Below are 24,741 nucleotides of genomic sequence, written 5' to 3'. Positions count from 1 at the left end.
GTGGGAACGTCTTTAGAATACGATGAGTTATCTGATGTGAGAACGTTTTTAGAACACGATGAGTTATCTGATGTGAGAACGTCTTTAGAATACGATGAGTTATCTGATGTGAGAACGTCTTTAGAATACGATGAGTTATCTGATGTGAGAACGTCTTTAGAATACGATGCGTTATCTGATGTGAGAACGTCTTTAGAACACGATGAGTTATCTGATGTGGGAACGTCTTTAGAACACGATGAGTTATCTGATGTGAGAACGTTTTTAGAACACGATGAGTTATCTGATGTGAGAACGTCTTTAGAATACGATGAGTTATCTGATGTGGGAACGTCTTTAGAATACGATGAGTTATCTGATGTGAGAACGTCTTTAGAATACGATGAGTTATCTGATGTGAGAACGTTTTTAGAACACGATGAGTTATCTGATGTGAGAACGTCTTTAGAACACGATGAGTTATCTGATGTGAGAACGTTTTTAGAACACGATGAGTTATCTGATGTGAGAACGTCTTTAGAATACGATGAGTTATCTGATGTGGGAACGTCTTTAGAACACGATGAGTTATCTGATGTGAGAACGTTTTTAGAACACGATGAGTTATCTGATGTGAGAACGTCTTTAGAATACGATGAGTTATCTGATGTGAGAACGTCTTTAGAACACGATGAGTTATCTGATGTGAGAACGTCTTTAGAATACGATGAGTTATCTGATGTGAGAACGTCTTTAGAACACGATGAGTTATCTGATGTGAGAACGTCTTTAGAACATGATGAGTTATCTGATGTGAGAACGTTTTTAGAACACGATGAGTTATCTGATGTGGGAACGTCTTTAGAACACGATGAGTTATCTGATGTGAGAACGTCTTTAGAACACGATGAGTTATCTGATGTGGGAACGTCTTTAGAACACGATGAGTTATCTGATGTGAGAACGTTTTTAGAACACGATGAGTTATCTGATGTGGGAACGTCTTTAGAACACGATGAGTTATCTGATGTGAGAACGTCTTTAGAACACGATGAGTTATCTGATGTGAGAACGTCTTTAGAATACGATGAGTTATCTGATGTGAGAACGTCTTTAGAACACGATGAGTTATCTGATGTGGGAACGTCTTTAGAACACGATGAGTTATCTGATGTGAGAACGTTTTTAGAATACGATGAGTTATCTGATGTGAGAACGTCTTTAGAATACGATGAGTTATCTGATGTGAGAACGTCTTTAGAACACGATGAGTTATCAGATGTGAGAACGTCTTTAGAACACGATGAGTTATCTGATGTGGGAACGTCTTTAGAACACGATGAGTTATCTGATGTGAGAACGTCTTTAGAACACGATGAGTTATCTGATGTGAGAACGTCTTTAGAACACGATGAGTTATCTGATGTGGGAACGTCTTTAGAATACGATGAGTTATCTGATGTGAGAACGTTTTTAGAACACGATGAGTTATCTGATGTGAGAACGTCTTTAGAATACGATGAGTTATCTGATGTGAGAACGTCTTTAGAATACGATGCGTTATCTGATGTGAGAACGTCTTTAGAACACGATGAGTTATCTGATGTGGGAACGTCTTTAGAACACGATGAGTTATCTGATGTGAGAACGTTTTTAGAACACGATGAGTTATCTGATGTGAGAACGTCTTTAGAATACGATGAGTTATCTGATGTGAGAACGTCTTTAGAATACGATGAGTTATCTGATGTGAGAACGTCTTTAGAACACGATGAGTTATCAGATGTGAGAACGTCTTTAGAACACGATGAGTTATCTGATGTGGGAACGTCTTTAGAACACGATGAGTTATCTGATGTGAGAACGTCTTTAGAACACGATGAGTTATCTGATGTGAGAACGTCTTTAGAACACGATGAGTTATCTGATGTGGGAACGTCTTTAGAACACGATGAGTTATCTGATGTGAGAACGTCTTTAGAATACGATGAGTTATCTGATGTGGGAACGTCTTTAGAATACGATGAGTTATCTGATGTGAGAACGTCTTTAGAATACGATGAGTTATCTGATGTGAGAACATCTTTAGAACACGATGAGTTATCAGATGTGAGAACGTCTTTAGAACACGATGAGTTATCTGATGTGAGAACGTCTTTAGAACACGATGAGTTATCTGATGTGAGAACGTCTTTAGAACACGATGAGTTATCAGATGTGAGAACGTCTTTAGAACACGATGAGTTATTCAATGTGAGAACGTCTTTAGAACACGATGAGTTATCTGATGTGAGAACCTCTTTAGAACACGATGAGTTATCTGATGTGAGAACCTCTTTAGAACACGATGAGTTATCTGATGTGAGAACCTCTTTAGAACACGATGAGTTATCCGATGTGAGAACGTCTTTAGAACACGATGAGTTATCTGATGTGAGAACGTCTTCAGAACACGATGAGTTATCTGATGTGAGAACGTCTTTAGAACACGATGAGTTATCTGATGTGAGAACGTCTTCAGAACACGATGAGTTATCTGATGTGAGAACGTCTTTAGAACACGATGAGTTATCTGATGTGAGAACCTCTTCAGAACACGATGAGTTATCTGATGTGAGAACGTCTTTAGAACACGATGAGTTATCTGATGTGAGAACCTCTTTAGAACACGATGAGTTATCTGATGTGAGAACGTCTTTAGAACACGATGAGTTATCTGATGTGGGAACGTCTTTAGAACACGATGAGTTATCCGATGTGAGAACGTCTTTAGAACACGATGAGTTATCAGATGTGAGAACGTCTTTAGAACACGATGAGTTATCAGATGTGAGAACGTCTTTAGAACACGATGAGTTATCCGATGTGAGAACGTCTTTAGAACACGATGAGTTATCCGATGTGAGAACGTCTTTAGAACACGATGAGTTATCAGATGTGAGAACGTCTTTAGAACACGATGAGTTATCTGATGTGAGAACCTCTTTAGAACACGATGAGTTATCTGATGTGAGAACCTCTTTAGAACACGATGAGTTATCTGATGTGAGAACATCTTTAGAATACGACAGCGTGTTTTAAAACTACACAGAGGGTACATTTCCTAAGTTTGAGGACATTCTTTGAATGAAATAATGTCATTTAGTAAAGTGAAAATGGTTAGAACATTTCATGAAAGTGTCGAAACGTTTGTGACATTTGTTGTTTGGTGAAGCGGGGACATTTAAAAAGAAAAAAGTAACAGCTTTTTTCAAATGTTGAGACTTTTTCTGAACACTGAGGACATTTGATTCATGTGAAAAAATGAAACAATTTACAGAAGTGATGAAATGTTTGGACCAAGGAGAAGTTTCCACGGAATCTTAGGAATCAGGGAGAAGAATTCGGAAAGTTAAAACATCCCCTAAAACATCTGGAATCATTTAAACACAATGAACTATCTGAATAATTTTGAACACCAGGAAGTGTGAGTTGAAGGATAAGTTTGGAGAAACGACCGTTTCAGATATTAAAGACAGCTGAAAGCTGTGAGGGCAGTTTGGATAAAACTCAGGAAAAGTCGAGACGTTTGTTATAAAGTCACAACATTACTAATTCCATGTGTGACACTTTTTAAGAGTTTATTTAAATGTCACAACATTTCCTGAAATAGTTGAACGTTTCTACAACAAGCAACATTTTCTATTCAACTGCATTAAAGTCAATGAAAGTTTAAGTTTAGACATCATGACTTTTTCAAATAGGGACAGTTCTGGATAGATGTGATGGGTAAAAAGTAGGAAAGTTTTTAAAACAGTGGGGACATCTCGGAGCATTACGTTCAGACCAGAACATCCTGGGAATGGTGGTGAAGTGAAGCAGGAACATGTTAATTAGATCTTTTTTGGAGAAACAGAAAATCTTTTAGAAGTCAAAACTTTTCTACAAGAGTTTATATTTTTGGAGAAAACTTTTCGAAGGATGCGTTCAGAAAGCGAGGAGACATTTTTGGATGTTACCTCCAGTCATCCCGTCCTCAAAGGGCACTTTGAATGTTGGTTTGGGGGTTTGTGGGAGTCACTGTGGTCAGAGGAGTTTTACCTGTGGAGAGCTGTGTTGGAGAGATCCGTCCTGAAGCTGGGATGTTATTGGAGCCGTACTTTTCCATCAGCTCTGCGAACTCCCTCCTGCAGGTCACACAAACACATCACAGTCATGTTTTCATCCCACTGACCTACATTCAACCTGAATCACCTGGATTTACACCAAGTCTTTGTGCCCAAACAGGTTTATGCCTCCTGAGTTAATGCCCTTTAGTCCTACGTCTCATTAATACAACATTACAGGATAACAGTTGTGTGTTGCCATCATATTGACAGACATCGTCTTCAAGTGTTTGCCTGTAATGTTTTACTAAACCCAGCAGGTCCTTCTTTGAAATATTGTGTCATATATTGTGAAACTATTTCCAGGAGTGTAGAAACAAACAACACAGAGACGGTTTGTTTGTCTTTCCTTTCCTTTTTGAAATCTTGATCCGGAAACATGAAAACTGGTCAAACCGGAGCTGCAGCTGAGCTCCTGCTGCCTGCAGGGCTGTTACAGCACGCTCCTGTCTCTGGTTTGAGGAGAGCCGGCAGATCTCTGAGTGTTTGTCTCCCTCACATGGCCTGACTCGCATCATCGGCCGCCGCCGCCGGCTGATTCGAGTTTGAGCCGATTGGCTGTTAATTCCTTTTAAACGGGATCTGCACGACCACTGGTTAGAAAACATCCGGAGAGCAATTATCCCTCACTGACCTCACAACTCTGAACTTCTCCTTTACCTTCAAGAGGTTGTTTGAGGAATCTTTCTCTCCATCCTGAGGCTAAACCTTCAGAGGGAACTGTTCAATGCAAACTGAGACACAGCGAGGCAGAAAGAACGATCATTTTCCTTTAAGATTTCTTGGGATCTTTGCTTATATTTCACTGAGGTGGTACTGAGATGTAACTTATTCCACTTTAAGTATGTCAGTGCTGGTTCTCAGTCATCCGGGTCATGGTAATCCTTTAAGAGGGCAGATGGTTATCTATTCATAAAGCTTCTTCAGTGTCTGCGGGTGAGTTCATTCACACTTTTAAAAGTGTTGAGTCATGTGTGTCACTGACCCACTCGACTGGTTTGTATAACCCACATTGTGTCATGCTGCGAATACTGTGTCATGGGCTGAGGAGGAGGCTCAGCTTGTGTTTGGCTGTTTTCTCCTTTGAGGAAACCAGTTTCTGTCTGAGACTGTTGTTGGGTTTTAAGTGCTCTTGATGTTGTGTTTGGAGAGAATCCTTCTATGTTTCTCAGACACTCCCGTCACATACGGAATGAGCAGGATTTTGTTGAAGGAGGGCCTAAACTTAACTTTGTCCTTGTAGCACCCAAGCATATGAATAATCATTGAGAAAAAATCATTTTGGCTCTTCTTGCATCTTTTTTGGGTGGGAATAAACCAATAATTTTGGAATTTTTGGAATTGGGCTATTTTTGATCATTTTAGGCAACTGTGGGCTTTCCTGATTAATTTAGTAATAATACAATTTGGAGAGCTGAGCTCCCATTAGCGCTGTGAAAGGTGGACAAAGCAGACCAAACGAGAGCAGAACCAACTAGAACAGACCACCGCAAAGCAGAGTGTAATTCACTGAGCCGAGAAAATGATGCTGTGACAACTGTCGGCACATAAAATGTAATGTAAAAAAATATTACACATGACTGTAAATAATGTATGTAAATTTAAAAAAAAAACAAATAATGTAATGTAAATAAAAATATAAATAAAAATATAATGTAAATAAATAAAAAGCTTGTTGCATATCTGCAACTGTGGGTGCTACAAGGTTAAATTAAAGTTATTAAAATGAATTTTTAGTTTGAAAAAAGTGGTACACAGGTAAGGTGGACTTAGGGCTCTGGTCATGTGACCTTAGGTTGAGGGCAGGGGGCAGGGGAAGGTGTATATAGCGATAAGTGGGCAGTTGTAAATGGGGTGGGAAATGTTTACTGGAAAGAATTATTTTTATAAAAAATGTCCTGTGACCTAAGGGTTTGGGTTAATAGGTTAGGTTAGGTTTAGGCCGACAAATTATGGCATAATCAGGTGTCATTAATAACTTTAGTTTAGCTAGTGGATTTGGATCAACAGTAGGCGATTGGATTGAGGATAAAGTAGGTGTGTCTGAAAGAATACTAAATATAGGAATAATTTAATAAAAGCCTATGTATGTAGAAGAAGGAGGTATAGTCAGAGAAATAGCTAAACCCGAGAAAAAGTCTCTGTGTTTGAAGTTTTGTTTGGACTAAAAATCAAAGTAAATATAAGAATCCCAGGAGTTATAGAAGCAGCTGCCGTTTACAAGAAAGTAAAACTATGTGTGTGAATGAGCTCAGTGTACTCAGACTGCATGTTGATGGAACTTTGACTTACTTCTGTTTGCCACAGATGTGTCACATCTGTTAGAATTCTAAAAGGCTAAATCCAGCTAACTGGTGTGAAACCAGTCAGTGGTTTCTGAGGTCCTGAAACCCTAACCCAACCCTACCCCTAAACAGAAATTAGGCAATAGACTTAATCTTCTTTGTTGGTGGCATTAGAACATAAAACAAACGTCTAAACAGCGACTTATTTGTAGTTAAGTGTTCCTAAACTGCCCCAGAAAATCTACAGGATTCCCTGATTGTCATGCAACAGATTAAAAAACAAACGTAATGTTCGGGAAATTCAGCCCTCAATCCGATTTAGCATCCTGAACACAAAAAGCTCCTCATCGATAAGCTCTATGTCCATGTTTTTGTTTCCCAAATGTTCTGCCTGTGTTCCCACAATGATCTGAAAATACAGACGTTCTCTCTCATTAAGTAAAGTTGGAAGTTTGAAATACGAGGTCATGATTTCCAGATATATTCTAATTATTTTAAGATAGTTTCTGATTGTGATGACTTGAAGGATCTTTTGTTTGTCTGTCAGGTCATTGGCTTAAACAGCCTTCATGTCACCGTGAACCGGTGAGGACAAAGCCCCAAATCCCCGCCGTGTGATTACATCACGGCGTCCTCACAGCGACCCGCTGTACGGTTCAGGGCCGGCTGCAGATAATCATCATAATTTGTTTCAAGTTTTAAACAAATTGCTGCAACAACAGAGGTTGTGCTTTGGGGTGAATCTCTAATGTGTCGACACAAAGCTGCTTCCGCACCAACACTCTGATTGCGTAACGAAAAGGATAGAAATGAACGGACTCCTCTGTCTGCCAGAGGTGAGACGACCTTCCCTGCAGTCACAACAACACATCACTCCCTATCGCCTGCTGTAAGCTGCTGAACTTTGTTTTTACCTCCATCTGCTCGTCTGCAGAGCTTGACCCTCAATGAGGGGACAAACCGGAGCAGAATCAGGACTTTCGGGTTTATTTAGGCGAGGCAATTTTATTTGTAGAGCACAATTCGTGCACAAGGCAATTCAAAGTGCATTCATTTAAAAGTGCTGCTTTTGTTTTTTAATCAATAAAGAATATTAATCTAACCCTGTTTTTGCCTTTGAAACCACAGAAATGTCCTTCACTGTCAAAACTGCAACCACGGCAGAAGCAGAAATTCATCCGTGCAGAAAACTGAAGCGGCTGCATGACTTTCCGCAGCAGCGAGATGAAGTTGAGCAGTCTGCAGCGCGTCCTGCAAAGCTGCTCCTGATTCCTGTGCTGCTTTGACTCTGTGATTAGCTGCCGCTGAAACCCTGTGGACAGGCCGCACAGCGTCCCTATTGTGTCAGGCTGCGTTTGAGTTGACGCAGCAGGATGACGTGGAAAAGCACCGGGACCAGCAGAGTGCCAGGTCCGTTTACCCCCCCGCCTGTCACCTCAGAGTTCACACAGAGGACAGATCAAACCACCTGACACGCCTTGTTTCCGCAGGCAGACAAAGAGACAAGCTGCCTGCGCTGGAAAACATCAGCTGGTGTCGGGTAGGCATCCCGGGAGAAGAAAAAGCGATTCCATCAATAAGCCTTAAATTCCTTCCACACTCACTGGATGAGGCAAAATAAGAAGCTTAAAAACTCGTTTTAATGATTCTTAAATGAGCACAACTTGAAAAAGGGATGAAGAACTGCAGATTTTCCTGCTCACTGCTGGTTCTTAAACTTGTTTCCGTCCACACAATCTTCTGCAATGCAAACATAAAAAAGGGCGAGCGTCAACAAACACGGACATCCGTGTGATTAAGCCACAGTGTGCAAACACTGCCAGAGATCCATGCTAAAACCTTCCATCACCACTGAATGTGATACCTACATGCGTCCACTTTTCCCAAATGTGGTGGTGTCACAATCTATGGCTGTGAAACATGAGATGGTAACGCATGCCTAAGCTGTTTTCTGCTGGCAGCGTGCACATGACCGTAAAACTGAGTAAAGGCTGAGTTATACTTCTTTTAACTGCCCTTGCGCTTTCTTCTTGCGCGTATGTTAATGGCTCGAGACGTTTATACTTCATTTAGCTTTGCCGGCGCTTGCGTGTGCTGCGTGGCGATTCACCGCCAGGACAGTAGGTGGAGTAGCGGCTTTTTTCAATGACAAGCCTACTACGATGAAAGGAAATTCACCGCCAGGACCTCTTCGAGTGATTCATGCTTCTTCTTCTTGTAAACAGCCGGTATTTTGTCAGATTTTCAACACGTTGGGGATCTAAACGACTACTTTCTCGCCTGAAAATGTTTCAAATGTTGCTAAAGTTTACAGAGTTTAGAGCTTAAGAGAAATCGGCTTCAGGCCGGCTGATTTCGGCTCGGGCAGGAGTGAAGTGCACTGTGTGTAAACGCTCTGCATACTGTCTGATCGATGAGTGTGTCGTTTTCAAGTAGTAGGCTTGCGTCTTTTCTTGCGTGAAGTTTAGAAAATTGAGGTGACACACGCAAGCTCGCAATGGGGGGCTTGCAACTGCGCAAGGGCTTGCGTTTCTTCTTGCGTCTTGCTCTGCGTCTTGCGTTACCGACTATAAACCATGCCTGGTTTATAGTACCGGCTATTTACAAGAAGTAGAAGCATGAATCCATTCGAAGAGGTCCTGGCGGTGAATTTGCTTTCATTGTAGTAGGCTTGTCATTGAAAAAACCCGCTACTCCATCTACTGTCCTGGCGGTGAATCGCCACGCAGCACACGCAAGCGTCGGCAAAGTTAAATGAAGCATAAACGTCTCGAGCCATTAACATACGCGCAAGACGCAAGCGCAAGGGCAGTTAAAAGAAGTATAACTCAGCCTTAACTCAGCCTTAAGCCGTAATCATGTTGATCCCTGTAACAGTCTAACAGTGTATTCTGCTGCAGCCAGGGGCAAAAAAGTGGCCCGGGAATTTACTACCTGACTGGCCCACTCAGGGGCCGGGGCAGCAGAGCATGGTGGCAAATACTGGAGGTGGATGATGGAAGGTGGAACAAATATGTTGATTGTGGGAGACAAAAAAATATGCATGTAAACATTATTGAAGAGATAATTACACATAATTTAATCTGAGGCCTTAGATTTAATATGTAATAGTTTTCATAGTTACTTAGAATAGTCTGGAATAGTTCCTTAATAGTGTGAAGACAAAAAGCTGAGCGATCCAAACTCCTCGGGCCGAGGACAAAAAACCTGTTGGACAGGTAATTTATTTTTTTTGCTTCGGGGGGATTTGTTATTTTCATGAAATATGTACAGGTGAATGAGACATGAGTCCCACCGTCAGATGCGCTCAAGTTTGTGGGGGCGTGGCTTTCCATGGAGCACTGATCCATCCCGCTTAGCGGAGGTGCTACTTTCAAATCTTGCTAGCTCTCTTGCTAGCTCTCTTGCTAGCTCATCTGCTTGTTGTGTCTTTTCTTTTCTCTCAATTTTTGCACTGCTGATTGATTGACGTATTGACAGATGGAGAGGAGGCGGGGCCTATACCCTGGGCCCTCCAATGTTGATGAGCCAGACACTAGAGGAACTGTTAACATAGGTTATCACATTAAAGGCCAGCCTAACTACATGAAAACTCTATTTCTTTTTTTTTTTGCCGGCCGCACCGGCTCACTGACCCACCGGCCCACAGGGAAAAGTCCCGGTGGCCAGTCCGCCCTTGGCTACATGTAGATCTAACCTGGTACGATAAAACTGATCATTTGGGTGTGAAAACACGGTGGAAAAGGAAGGAATCCTGATTGGAAGAGAAGAAAAAAATTGCAATGACTTGAAAACATTGTGCTGAACAAGTGTTTAGCGACAGGAAAACTTGATGATTAGCATCTTCTGTCCCTTAGATGCATTTGAGGTCAAGTAAAAAACTAACAAAACGAGATATTTTGGATGGTTGCCATCTCGAATTTGACCACTAGATGGCAGTAATTACGTCACACGTTTCCTTTCATTTGTACTAATAGTTTCTGTATTAGGAGTGCTTCCAGCCCATTCAGGTCCAGCTGTTAACACTCCAGGATGACATTTACTGCTTTTGCTGTCAGTGTCTAATATTCCCGTGACTTGTTCATCAGAGAAATAGGTGACATAGAAGAGGACCACAGAAGCCAGAAGCATAAACGATATCCATGTTTACACCTTAATTATTAGTTCAACTCAACTCAATAATAATTCATTAGTCCCTGAGGGGAAATGAGATTTATTTATTAGTAAAGATATGGTGTTGTTATAGGCATTTGGAAAGCTTAATCAGCTGATCCCACATTGGAAAGATGTTCCTGTTGCCATGGTTATGCACCATCACAGGTGATAAAATGCACATGTTACCAGCAGAAATCCTTCCACCAGCACAGAAAGCTGAGCAGAGATGCTACCAACACTGCACATCCACAGAAATAATGTGTAGCGTGTAGACATTAGAGCCATTTAAGGCTAAAATGATGAAGTGGAAACAGGGAAAATAGGCTACACATTTGAACAAAAACACAACTGCAGATAGTCAGATAGTTTTGGGTTTGTTTTACAACAGAATAAATACTTTTACAGTCAGTGAACAAGAGTTTTCACAGTTTCATTTTCAAATGGCTTCCTCTTTAATCTAATCAATTTTACCAGAAATAATTCATTGTTTAAGGCCCTGCAACTCTGACCACATCCAAGTTTATGACCTTTTGTATCTGAGAAAGTTGACCGAGAAGCCATTTTAACTGATTAGATCAAGTTACCTTCAAATATCCAGAACACTTCTGTTTTATCTCCATCAGTAACAGCAGTGCAGCCAGAGGGGCAAACAAACGTATCCTAAACTAAAGGAAGTGGTGATTGTTTACCTGGATTCATCATCTCTGGCAATCAGCAGGTACATGTGATTAGAGAGCGACGCTGTCCTCAAGATCTCCACCGCTCTGTCAGGAAGCACAGCAGAGATGTCAGATTCACAACTGCAACTGCAACATGTAACTGCTACATGCAACTGCAACAGCAACATGCAACAGCAACAGCAACTGCAACATGCAACAGCAACAGCAACATGGAACTGCAACATGCAACAGCAACATGTAACTGCAACATGTAACATCAACATGCAACTGCAACATGTAACTGCAACATGTAACTGCAACATGTAACTGCAACATGTAACATCAACATGCAACTGCAACATGTAACTGCAACATGTAACTGCAACTGCAACATGTAACTGCAACAGCAACATATAACCGCAACATGTAACTGCAACTGCAACATGTAACTGCAACTACAACATGTAACTGCAACAGCAACATATAACTGCAACATGTAACTGCAACTGCAACATGTAACTGCAACAGCAACATGCAACTGCAACTGCAACATATAACTGCAACATATAACTGCAACATATAACATCAACATGTAACTGCAACATGGAACTGCAACATGGAACTGCAACATGGAACTGCAACATGGAACTGCAACTGCAACATGTAACATCAACATGTAACTGCAACATGTAACTGCAACATGTAACATCAACATGCAACTGCAACATGGAACTGCAACATGGAACTGCAACTGCAACATGTAACATCAACATGTAACTGCAACATGCAACTGCAACTGCAACATGTAACTGTAACATGTAACTGCAACATGCAACATGATGCAATATGAAAACTAGTCGAGGAAAAACCAAAGAAAACAAAGAAAACAACTGACATCCAATAGGAGCGCTAACATACTAAGTGCTAACAGAGAAAGTGCTAACAGACTGAGTGCTAACAGAGAAAGTGCTAACAGACTGAGTGCTAACAGAGAAAGCATGAACTCTGCTGAACTCTTCGACTGTTGCCCCCTGAACGTAAGCACTCGGCTTCTGAAGAGGCTTAAAATGAGAAAGCTACAGTAGTAAAGCTCTGGACTCCCTGCTGAGATCGTCCAGCTACACTGAAAGAAATCTGGAAGATCAGGGAGCGCGAGTCCAGCAGGTAATCCTCCAGAGCGATCACAGGGAGTGGCTGTGCTCGCTCTGCTCTGCTGACCTGACCGTAAGTTTCTACGTGCTCAACATCATTGTATGCGTCTGATGTGTCCCGGACAAAAGTCCGACTGTCCTGCATTCTCTGCCCTGACATCCTGCAGCTTTGAGGATGCATCTTCACCACAGAAGCTCCTGCTGTGCAAATCATGTGTGAGCTGTCGAGGTGTCGGTGGGAAACGGAGACAAGCGAGAACTAAACTCGGAAAAGCAAAATACTAAAAAATGAAACAACCAAACAAGGTAGAAGTCACACATGGAAGGAACAAAACAAAGCCAAGGAGCTCTGATACCGAGAGGGCTGATGAGACAGGTGAGCGCAGCTGGGATGGATTTAACAGCAGGTGAGTGCGGAGGAGAGGAAGTGAAAAGATCAGGGCAGCCGAGGACGTCTGGGGCGATGACAGAGTCGACATACTGAAGGCTGAATGCAGGGATGATAAAGTTCAAACAAAGAACTAAGAAATGATAAAAGCGTAGAAATAAAGGCTGTAAAGGAAAGAATGGATCAGAACATGAGCAGCAGGGTCTCCACTGTTCATGCTAAATAAATGTGTGTGATTATGGTCTGTAATGTGTGATAAGCGTGTTGGTGATCACCGTTCTGCATCACTGACATGAAGAAGTTTTATTTGTGTTTGTTTTCTGCACGTCTCACGGCAGCCGGACCCTCAGGTGGTGAAAAACCCACCTGAGAGCAGCACAGACCTCTGAAAACATCCCAGAACCGTAAATACGACAAACCGCTGAGCAGCTGACTGTTGTCCAAAGAAGAGACGATTTGTTCCGACTTTTACTACTTTTCCAGCCTCCTCTGTTCTGTCGTAGTGTTCTCTTTGAATTATTCGAGTTTTCGTCTCCTGACTTTATTACGCAGCGTCACAGCTTCCTCAGAAACAGGAAACATTGAAGGAAAACCCAAAGTACGCTCAAACAAACTCACCTCTCGTTGGTCACCCCGATCAGACTGATATTATTGACGTCCAAAATCAGGTCACCTGACTTAAGCCGCCCTGGAACAGACGCACAGACAGGTGAGGGGGGATAATGATGATTATGACAGTTACTGTGCTTCTCCTTCCTCAAACGAGACAGACACCCAGAGAACGTACCATCCAGGGCAGCCAGGCCACCTGCGATCACCCGCTTGATGTAGATGCCAAACTCTTCCCCCGTCAGCTCCCTGTAGCCTCCGATTATTTTAACACCTGCGGAAGCACAAAGAGGGAACTCAGAAACTGACCCGGAAGATCTTAAAAGGCTCTGAAGTCTGACAGCAAACACAGAACTGAACTGCTGTCAAACACTGAGCGTAAAGACGAGTCGTAACGAGGTCACAGGGGTCAGCAGGGGTCGGGTGCTCACCGAGTCCCTTCCGACAGTCGCAGAACTCCAGCCTCTGGACGGCCCGGTTGATGCCGTGCGGGCCCATGATGGTCCTGACAACAAACAAAGACACAATGGACTCAGAAACATATCAACATCCCGCCTCCAGCAAAGCCTCTGTGTCCTCAGAGCGCTGCTGTACACAATAATCAAATCATGGCAGGATTTTGTTATCGCCTCCTCCCTCCCTCCCTCCTGCAGGCGGCCGCATGCGACCAATAAAATCCGTCTCCTCCCAAACGCACAGCGGTTGAACCGCCAGCGACCTGGATGTCAGACAAATGACTCAAAACAATCAGAGAACATTACAAAACAATAATTATATCCCCGACGGCCCCCGGTGTGTGTTTAGGCTCAGCCGAGCGTCCCAGCGGGGCAACGGGGGGCGCCTCCTCTCACATGGCTGCATCTGAGCGTGTGCAAGACTAATGAGTGGCGTGCACGAAGCCCTCCGTCCTCAGAGGCTTCATCAGTCTTGGTACCCGTTAAATCTGAATGCAGCACAAAGGTGGTGCAGCTAGGAGGCGCTAACGCGAGAATGAGCCCAGATGAGCCCCTTTGCTCGGGATCACGTCCACTTAGATCATTCCAACAGGGGCTGTGTTCGAAACCGCATACTACATACTACATACTGCATACTACACACTACATACTGCATACTACATACTACATACTGCATACTGCATACTACATACTACACACTACATACTGCATACTACATACTACATACTACATACTGCATACTACACACTACATACTGCATACTACATACTACATACTGCATACTACATACTACACACTGCATACTACATACTACACACTACATACTGCATACTACATACTACATACTACATACTACACACTGCATACTACATACTACATACTACATACTACATACTACATACTGCATACTACACACTACATACTGCATACTACATACTGCATACTACACACTACATACTGCATACTACATACTGCATACTGCATACTGCATACTGCATACTACATACTACATACTACACACTACATACTGCATACTACATACTACATACTGCATACTACACACTACATACTACACACTACATACTGCATACTACATACTACATACTACATACTACATACTGCATACTACATACTACATACTGCATACTGCATACTACATACTACATACTACATACTACATACTGCATACTGCATACTACATACTGCATACTACACACTACATACTGCATACTACATACTGCATACTACACACTACATACTGCATACTACACACTACATACTGCATACTACACACTACATACTGCATACTACATACTGCATACTACACACTACATACTGCATACTACATACTACATACTGCATACTACATACTCATCGATCAGGCAGTATGCAGAGCGTTTACCCACAATGCATTTCGCTCCTGCCCGAGCTGAAATCAGCCGGCCTGAAGCTGATTTCTCTTAAGCTCTAAACTCTGTAAACTTTAGCAACATTTGAAACATTTTCAGGTGAGAAAGTAGTCGTTTAGATCCCCAACGTGTTGAAAACCTGACAAAATACCGGCTGTTTACAATTTTGTTCCCACGAATTCGGCGCTACTAAAGCTAGCCGCAGTGAGCAACGCACTTCCGGTTATTTTCACAAAATAAAATACCCGTTGCCTTTTATCATAGGGAAAGCCATTACCATACAATTGGTGCTTTTGTTTTGTAAAACAGGAAGTGAACCTACCCTCGTTGTAGCTAGCTTGAAACTGCCGTTTTGACAGGAAATGACGATCGGCGACGTCACGTTACGTTGCATCTTGGGTAGTTTTAGTATGAGTAGTAACCTCATGATGCATACCCAACATTTCGGAGAATCTAGTATGCATCCGGGAACTTCTCGCTTTCTCAAACTCGCATACTAACTCAAAAAGTTAGTATGAGTAGTAGGAGAAGTATGCAGTTTCAAACACAGCCAGGGTCTCACATGCACCACACATTCCTCAACAGAAACTGCATTAGTTACTGCCCCCCCCCCCACCCACAGATCCTCTGGGTTCCACTCGGTTCTGTCAGACCGAGATAATCTGGGTTCAAATGACCCGACTCATCTTGGTGGTTTGCTGCTGTGAAATCCAACCAGGGCGATTTTACATGAACTCTAAATGCCTCAGTATGCTTCTCTGTGGTCACGCAGAGGCTATTAAACCTTTCAAAGTTCTTCGTCGGGCTGTCAGATACTCAAGGCAGTTCACCTCCCGATCAGTAGGCGGCGCTACGTTAGACGACCCAATCTCTTACGTCTATGGTGAAAGTGGCTGATTGGTTGTTCACCTTCCGGCTCCGTTCCACTCCTCACAGTGAACGATGGCGACTGAGAGAGAAAGACTGTTGTTGGAGTTGGAGCTCGTTGATGTTGAAATGCAAATAATTTGACCAAATGTTGACCGGCACACAGTAAACTCTTTCAGAAATGGCGGTGTTGTTGTTCTGAGAGGAAGGAGCTAAACCGGAAAACGTGAAACTCTGGGACTATAAATCAGCTGAGAGCATCATCATTACGACACCGTGGCCCGTTCTCATTGAAGCTGCTCGTTAACTGACTGAATGAAAGTTGTTCTGCTTAAATTCTGCACCATTCTGGTGCCGATGGGCCCGACTTACCACCCAGTTTAGAACTGCAGATGTTCTTCTGTGGTTTCAAGTTAAACAACCATTTCTGCAGGGCTGTGCAGGTGGTAAAGTGGTCCCGTTATCTGGACAATTCTGCACTAAAGGTCTAAAGATTATCCCTTCATTTCGGTGCCCGGGGTGACGGGGGTCTCCCTGCAGGGGGCGGGGCCTCACAGGGCCAACGCAAAGAGACGGGCAACTGTGCACACTGACACTGAAACCCTCACATACGTCTTTGGACAATGGTTGGAAATATGAGATTGTTTCCAAAGAAAGGCCCAGAATCAACCCAGAGGCCCTCTTTCTGTGAGCTAACCTCTGCTAAGCTAACCTCTGCTAAGCTAACCTCTGCATCGCTGGGCTGCAGGAACTCCCAGAAACACTTGAATCCTGACAGAATCGTGACTTCCAGAACAGACAGATATCTTCCAAAGGGTTTGAACTTATCGGTTTTCCTCCCATCCTGTAAAAGCAGAGCTGAGGAGGGTTCAGGAGTGTCACATCTTTATTCGCTTCATTCAAAGAGAAGCTGTGAAGCCGTGCTGCCGCCAGAACCATGCAGTGAGTTAGGAGGGGATAATGTGAAGTGAAGTTAAGGTCACTTTGATGTGAAGAGGCTTAATTAAAGATAATTACATCATCCGTCTTGTGGAGCAGCGAGCAACCAAATATTCTGCAGAGCATCAGAGTCCCAGCCGTCACTCAGCGCCTCTTTATTGTTCGAAGTTCGCTGACAGTAAACCATTCATTTAAGGAAAAAGCCTGACTTTTTCTTGGGCATCATGACAGTTTACACCGTGCTGATTCAGACGTCCGACAGGCTGAAACAGCAGCCGTGTGGATCGAATTCAAAGCCACGTTTTCTCATAAGACAGAGCTCAGCGTTCTCTTTTAATCTGCGAGCGTCAGGTGGGATCACCTGCATGCTGCTTCCATGAACATCTGTGGAACTCCGTTCTTAAGTTTAACGGCAGCGCAGCCCTCCTTGTTTCATTACTCTGACCTTTGTGTGGGCCGCACAGATTATGGAATTAAAGGTGTACGAGCATGTAAATTATTCACACCAAACCGCCTGTTTATGATTAAATAAGCAGCTTGAGCTTATGGTGTGATGTTGGCTCTGATCACACTGAATGAGTCGGAGCTGGGGGTAGTTCCCATCTGATCAGAATCTGCTGAACTGGCCTGAAAAGACTCAGAAGTGTAAAGCGTTTGCGGTTGGGGACGGAACATCGTGCAAAGCTCGCTGTTGCCTCGGGTCCAGTTCAGAGCGGTTACCATTGTGCCATCTCATCTCATCTGGAGGGAACCATGAGCTCATTCCCCCTCTGACAGCGTCCCCGTGTTGTCGTGCACAGACTCCATCTGCTCCACAGTTTTAGCTTTTAAAGCATCGTTTGACATGGCCGCAGAGCCAGAGGTGGGTAGTAACCAGTTACATTTACTTGAGTATGTTTTTGAAAACATTACACTTCTAGGAGTAGTTTTAAATCTCTATACTTTTTACTTTTCCTTGAGTAGATGTGTGCAGCAGAAACTGTCCTCTTACTCCGCTACATTAGGCTACAATGAGCTGGTTACTTTTCTTCTTACCTCTTTGGTATTCTACGCCTCATTATTTTTATCCCCCCGCGTACGCCTCATTTTAATGTTTTATTCTGACAGAGAGAGAGACTTCCACCAAAGGCTCTACCACCTGACTGTGTTCCACCAATCAGACGCAGCCGTGCAGTCTGGTCACGTGACCATACTCGATCTCAGCGGCGGGATGGGCTAGCTTTAGCATTAGCAGTCGTAGCAAACAAACAAAGAAACAGATGAAAAATGTCAGAACCAACGGTGGGAAATGAAGACGCAGACGAGGCCTCATACTGAAAGCATGTTTACCTTACAAAGAGTGAGAAACAGCAGCTACATTATGTGTCTTCTGTGGCAACCAAAACAAACGCACATTTCAGCAGAAACTCAACATCTAACTTGAGGAAACATGTAGCGCTAAGTTTCCTAAACTCGTTTTTCCCCCCATGGATAGGTGAATGTTTGTTTTTTAGGTTACATACGGGTTACATATGTTTTAAACATTTCCTAAGTCTCTTTTATTTTTTATTGAAGTTCTTGAATTTACCTGGATTACTTTAATTTAAGCTATTTTGTAATTAATGAATTCATTTTAATATATTTTATCAATTGGATGAACTCTAATTTGCCTAAAGATGATTATTTAGTATGTTTGTCTGTCTGATTGAATGCTTGTGTTAACAAATAAATCAGACGTTACTCAAAAGTTACTCAGTACTTGAGTACTTTTTTCACCTTTTTTACTCTGACTCAAGTAATTATTTGGATGAATACTTTTTACTTTAACTTGAGTCATATTATTCTGAAGTAACAGTACTTTTACTTGAGTACATATTTTTGGCTGCTCTACCCACCTCTGCACAGAGTACATGTTGGGTTAATATGTCACAGAAACATTTCCTGCTGCTGTCGGATTGCCGTCCAACGTCACTCATAACCTTCACCACAAAAATAAAGCGTTTTGCTTCTCAGAACAATATGCGTTCAACAGAGTAATACATTTGCATCACAAAATGGTTCTCCAGGAAAAAGTCAGACCTCACAATCTCTTGGCCCTATTTTCTCTCCCTTCGTATCACTGCCTGCTGTGCAGACCGTGCAGACCGAGCAGCAAACACCGTAACAGGCGCGGCTGTCGGCAGCAGGCAGTGATACGAAGGGAGAGAAAATAGGGCCAAGAGATTGTGAGGTCTGACTTTTTCCTGGAGAACCATTTTGTGATGCAAATGTATTACTCTGTTGAACGCGTATTGTTTTGAGAAGCAAAACGCTTTATTTTTTAAACCCCAGCCAACTAGCCGGACTACCTTCATCAACACCAAAACGAGGCTGGAACTCTGCTCACAGGACGCAGCAGGGGGTAAGAAGATGTTCAGAAATGATGTTGCTGATATGGGATGTCATACAGCTTCATGTCAAAAGAGGCGAACTGTCCCTTTAACTCTGAGTGAGGTGCAGCTTGAGGAGTGAGGTTTTTGACAAAGCAAACGCCACAAATGCCCGATGAGAGCTGCTTTTAGGCGGCAGGAGAGGCGGTGGTGGGATGAGCTGCAGAAGCAGCAGTTTTGGGTGGTTTTTCTGCACCAGAACAGCAGCTTTGTGAAGACGGGCTTTGGATAATCACTTTCATTATGTTAACACGACATGGGGAGAAGGCTTTCTGACCACTAAGTGTATAAAGAAACAGCATCAGAAGAATGTTGCTCTGGATTTAAATAGTCCCGAGCCTCATTAGACTCACCTGCTAGCAGACCTGATTAAATGGATAAGCTTTGGTCGTGGATTAAGAGGACCCATGAGGACAGATTCATTTGATCCATTTGGATTCCTTATGGAAACCTGCTGAGTTTTACCTGCATCCAGCAGGTTATACACAAGCCTTTCCACATCGAGACCCTCACAGCCGACAGCAGCTCCTCAGACCCACAAACCGACGGAAACAGCCTCCAAATGTGCAGCAGAAGCAGCTGCTGGGACACGAAGCAGCAATTAAACTGATCACTTAATACCTGCTAATCTGCATTACCTGACGCAGATCGTTAACATCACAAACAGGCCGGCTGCCAAGGCGCAGCAGAAGAAGAACCAGCGCAGCCCCAGAAGAAGAAGATACTTCCATGAGAGAGGCAGCTTAGATTTAATGCAGGAAATGTGTTAAATCATCTATTTTCGATGCATTTTCAACTTCTTTCCATGTAGGAAGTCTCCCAGGTGAAAACCCTTATAGAAATGCTCAAATTCATCTGGTAAACAGAAGCTTTAGTTTGGTTTCTGCATCTTCACAGATGCAAACTGTGTTAAAAGGGATTTTCCAACATTTAAACACAGAAACGCAGTTATGAATAATGCAGTGTCAGGTTTGAAATGCTGTCAGGAGCTTTCGCACTTCCAGCTTTATTCCCTTTAATTTAGTCCAAAGCAAAAAAAAAAAAACTGCAGAGCGGATCGGGCTGCACGTCTTTGTGTCAGGAAGAGCTGCACTGAGGATTATTGTTTGGTGTTTGCATATTTAATCTCCTCCTGTCTCTGCCGCCGCCCGTATGCTCCAGTGATGAACAGAAACAAGAATAAAAAGAAGCCCCCCGCAGCGCAGACGGATCAGATGCAGACTGATCAGATGCAGACTGATCCAGATGAACCAGAGTCCGTCTGTGTCAGACGCTCAAAGAGACTCTGAGATCACAGCGTCCGTTTCTGGGGGATTTTCCTGCCTTCAAACTGCAGAACTCAGGGATGTGTGTCACCTTCTTCAGCTAAAAGAGCCCGAACACTTTGTGAGGAGCTACGTTTTTCAGGCATTTCCTTTCCTGATCTGAACCAAGTAGATCTGGAGTCTGAACCACAGTCAGAAAGCTTCAGATATTTAGTTTTATCACATGATTTTACATTAGATCTGCAGCCAACAGTGGAGTCATTTAGTCTGATGGATCTATCAGGAGTTTAACATCTGTGTAAAGTCAAATTAAAGGCAGCTTGTTGGGCCCTAAAATAACTCCGGTGGAGGCATCTGTGGGGCCTTTTTCCTCTTCTGCACCCAGGAGAAAGATCAAGTGTCTCCCACCAGAGGTGGAGCAGGATGCAGGATTCTTTTTAAACGATTCCTTCGGATGAAACTGAACGTTTTAAACCACGATGCAGCGTTCTGAAGACAGACTCCTCAGCAGAGACTTAATGATCAAACGTCTGCGTCAGCAACGGAAATCTGGCAAAACTTTAGTTTTATATGATGTCTGTTCATGACTAAACCTTCAGGAATAAAGTGTTTGGGGTTCAGATTGGGCTTTTCTGGTTATTTTCCACACATTTGAAGCTTTTCACACCTTTTTATCTCGTCTAAAGGCTCTCTAAATGCTTCGGGAAAGGCTGAAAGCACAACAGTTCTGATTCAAGAGTTTTTCTTGGTGATGACACAGAGAAAAGCTCAAAGACTTCAAACAGCAGCAGCAGCAGCACTTCAGCTCAAGTTTGTCCAAACTCAAATCTCAACATTGCCTCCTGTTTCATGTTCACCAGCACATCCAAACTGCCACTGGGCAAGAGGTGGGCTGCAGCCCGGGTGGGCCGCCACTTCGTTACAGGGCCAACATGCTCACACTTAGGCCCCGCAGAGAAGCTGCCATCCAGGATCCAAACCAGCAACCCCGACAGTACCGACAACAGAAGCACCGAGCAGCCCTTATGATGCCCAGAACCAGAGGAATTACAAACAGGGTCCGATGTAAAGATGACGCGTTATTCATGGAGACAATTCTGGACAGAATGGTGTCAAAATGAGGACATTTTGCTTTTGTAGTTTTCTTAATCTGAATTGGGAATGCAGAGTTAAATGGACTGTGGAAGTTCAGTCCATTTAATCTGAATTCAAACCGCGGGGACCTTTCTGTAGTTTCACTTTTCACTGTTTCCTGACATCTCATCATGTTTTTAAGTCATCATGACCTTGAGAAAGCCCTAATAAGTTCAAGGTCAGACTATTTTAATGCTCTTTATGTGGGCGTCTCCCAGTCTTCTCTCAGTCGCCTTCAGCTGGTGCAGAACGCTGCTGCCCGTCTTTAACCAACACCACACTGGCAAAAATCAAAGTCTTACCAAGTATATTTGTCTCATTTCTAGTCAAAATATCTCATTACACTTAATATCAGACACAACTGCCTAACAAGTACCATTTCAGCCAGATATAGGGACTTGTTTGAAGACAATACATCTGGAATATCTTGTTAAATGAAAAAGTCTTGAAAACAAATTCTTTTGAGTCATATTTCATATGAAACAAGCTTTTTTTTTAATTTGAAGAGGTTTTTAAGCTAATTTCAAGATCACTTTTAACTCAAAAGTCCTAAATATCACATCTTATTTCAAGAAATCTTGACAAGCCGATTTTCACTAGTTCCATTGGCAGATTTTTTTGCTTATTTCAAGCAAAAACGTCTTTTATTTGTTGTTTTTCTTACTTATTTTTGGAGGGGCATTTTTTCCAGTGCAACAGACGTGTGCACATCACTCCTGTTCTTAACTCCCTCCATCGGCTTCCTGTCCTTTATGGAACTGATTTTAAACTTTTAACGTTTGTTTTTAAAGCTCTTAACGGCCTCGCCCCGTCGTATTTATCTGAGCTTTTAACAGTCCTGGTAGAGCTCTGAGGTCAGCAGATCAGTTTCTGCTGGAAGTGCCCAGGTCAGAATACAAACCCTGGGGTGAGCGAGCCTTTTCCCAAAGCTGCCCCCAGGCTCTGGAATAAGCCCCCCGTCCAGCTGCGTCTTATTTCTGACCTGGGCCTCTTCACACCCAGGCTAAAAACCTACTTATTTAGGATGGCTTTAATACCCAGTAGTATGATGACACTTTGATCTTATTTTATCTTATTTTATCTTATTCGATTTTGTTGCTTTCACTGTTCTTTTATTGTTTTTATTTGTTTTTACTTCTTCTTCTCTTTATTTATTACCTGCTGTAAAGCACTTTGGTACACCGTAAGGATCGTCTGTAAAGGGCTGTAGAAATAAAACACATTTACATTTACAAACTGCCAAATGACCTCATGCTAGATTTTTGGAAGACCACCAGACGCAGGCAGACAGCGCGCTGCTTCTATCTGCCATCTCATACAGGGCCGAATGTTGGAACTTAAATCTACAATTAATTAAGAGTCCAAAGAAAAGATTTTCTGCTTCTTTACTGACCAACTTCATTGTTTTTAGAAAAAGAAGCGAATGTAGAACCTGCTGCAGCAAAATGTCTGTAAAGGGCTGTAGAAATAAAGTACATTTTACATTTACATCTCAGAAGAAGAAGAAATAACTGCAGGAGAAACCTAAAGATAAAACAGCAGCAACTCAGGCTCCTTAACTTCTGGCAGATTTGAAAGAATTCTGCGTCATCGTGCGCGTGAGAACCTTTTGGTTGCCTGAGTCTCTCCAGCTGTTTTCTTTTATCATCATTTCCTCTGACAGCAGCCTGCCTGTCTGAGCTTTAATTCTGTGAGAATAAGCAGCAACTCCAGCTGTTGGATAGACGCGCCGCAGTCAGAAAAGAAAGCGGAGACCGATGCTCTGTGGCGGGATGCATAAATACACAAATATGTAAATATATGTGTCTGCGTGTACAGGCGCGGCGGTCATTAAAAATGTTCCTGTCCTTTAAAACGTCTCTGACACGCGTGACCCAGAACGCGCACAGGCATGTGGACTTAAACTCCGAGGCATCTGTCGCTAAACAGGCTGTAAATCTATCCCACCTCAGAGGTCCGTGACCCACATGAGGAAGGAGCGAACAAACAAACACGGGCTGGAGACGCGTCGGGCGGCCCGGGACCCCCGTTTCTTTTTAAAACAATAGGACACAAGGAAGCAAGGAAGCGAGGGAGTAAGGAAGCGAGGGAGCGAGGGAGGAAGCGGGGAATTGGCTCACCAGTACAGCAGCGACAGCCCATCGAAGCGCTCCGCGTCCTGGGGGAGGAATGGCATCGCACCCCGGCGTGTGGGAGACCTCCCAAACGCGCACCCACTCTCTCAGACACGGGGAAAACACGCGCGCGGCGACGGTGCGTGTTTCTTCGGGGGGAGACGGGCTGAGACGAGAGCGCGGGGTCGGTCTGTGTGTGTGTGGCCGCGCGCGGCGGAGCGCAGAGAAGAGGGATGGAAATCCGCCTGCACGGGGAGAGACGCGCTTACCTTTCCCGCTAATCCACCCTGATACCCGGCCGTTACATATACACCGCACGTGCACGCGCGGCATAAGCACAAGCACGTTACACCGGATGGAAAACTTTAAAGAATAAGAGCTCCGTTTTGCTCCGATGAGAGCTGAGACGCGTTTGGTTTTAGTTTTTAACGGAAAGTTTGGTTCGGCATGCGCGCTTTGTTTGTCCGGCACGCGCGCACAGCGGGGCGTGAGTCATGCTGAAGAATGGGATTAGAGGAGAAGATCTTCGGCATTTGAGTGACTTTTAACCACCGTTCCGTGTTTTGATCTGATAAAAAATATGAAGTGTGACGGTCAAACGCCTTTAATGTGTTTAACAACAACAAAATATCAAGATAAATGTTATTAAATCTCAATCAGCCTCAATCATCCTTCTGCTAAATGAACAGCGAGCTGAGGAAGAAGCATTTCTGTGTGTTTGTGCAGCAGGAGATCCGCAGTATTACTGCCATAAGAGGCTTTCAGAGGGGAGTCTGCTG

The 24,741-nt window shown here is 43.2% G+C and overlaps 1 protein-coding gene across 1 annotated transcript in view; it reads right to left on the bottom strand.

The window, feature by feature from the left end:
* stxbp4 (syntaxin binding protein 4) overlaps window positions 1-24,262 on the bottom strand; it is a 52,290-nt gene extending 28,028 nt beyond the window's left edge. The window contains exons 1-6 of the mRNA XM_075457387.1: window positions 23,969-24,262; window positions 13,803-13,876; window positions 13,550-13,645; window positions 13,381-13,450; window positions 11,254-11,328; window positions 4,060-4,145 (exon numbers count right to left, since the gene is read on the bottom strand). Coding sequence (XP_075313502.1) covers window positions 4,060-4,145; window positions 11,254-11,328; window positions 13,381-13,450; window positions 13,550-13,645; window positions 13,803-13,876; window positions 23,969-24,024 — 457 coding nt within the window. The 5' untranslated portion in view covers window positions 24,025-24,262. The remainder of the gene's footprint in view (window positions 1-4,059; window positions 4,146-11,253; window positions 11,329-13,380; window positions 13,451-13,549; window positions 13,646-13,802; window positions 13,877-23,968) is intronic.
* Between the last annotated feature and the right edge of the window lie 479 nt (window positions 24,263-24,741).

The sequence above is a fragment of the Odontesthes bonariensis genome, chromosome 23 (genome assembly GCF_027942865.1).
Source record: "Odontesthes bonariensis isolate fOdoBon6 chromosome 23, fOdoBon6.hap1, whole genome shotgun sequence".
Classification (NCBI taxonomy): domain Eukaryota; kingdom Metazoa; phylum Chordata; class Actinopteri; order Atheriniformes; family Atherinopsidae; genus Odontesthes; species Odontesthes bonariensis.
This window is presented reverse-complemented; position numbering and strand designations above follow the sequence as displayed.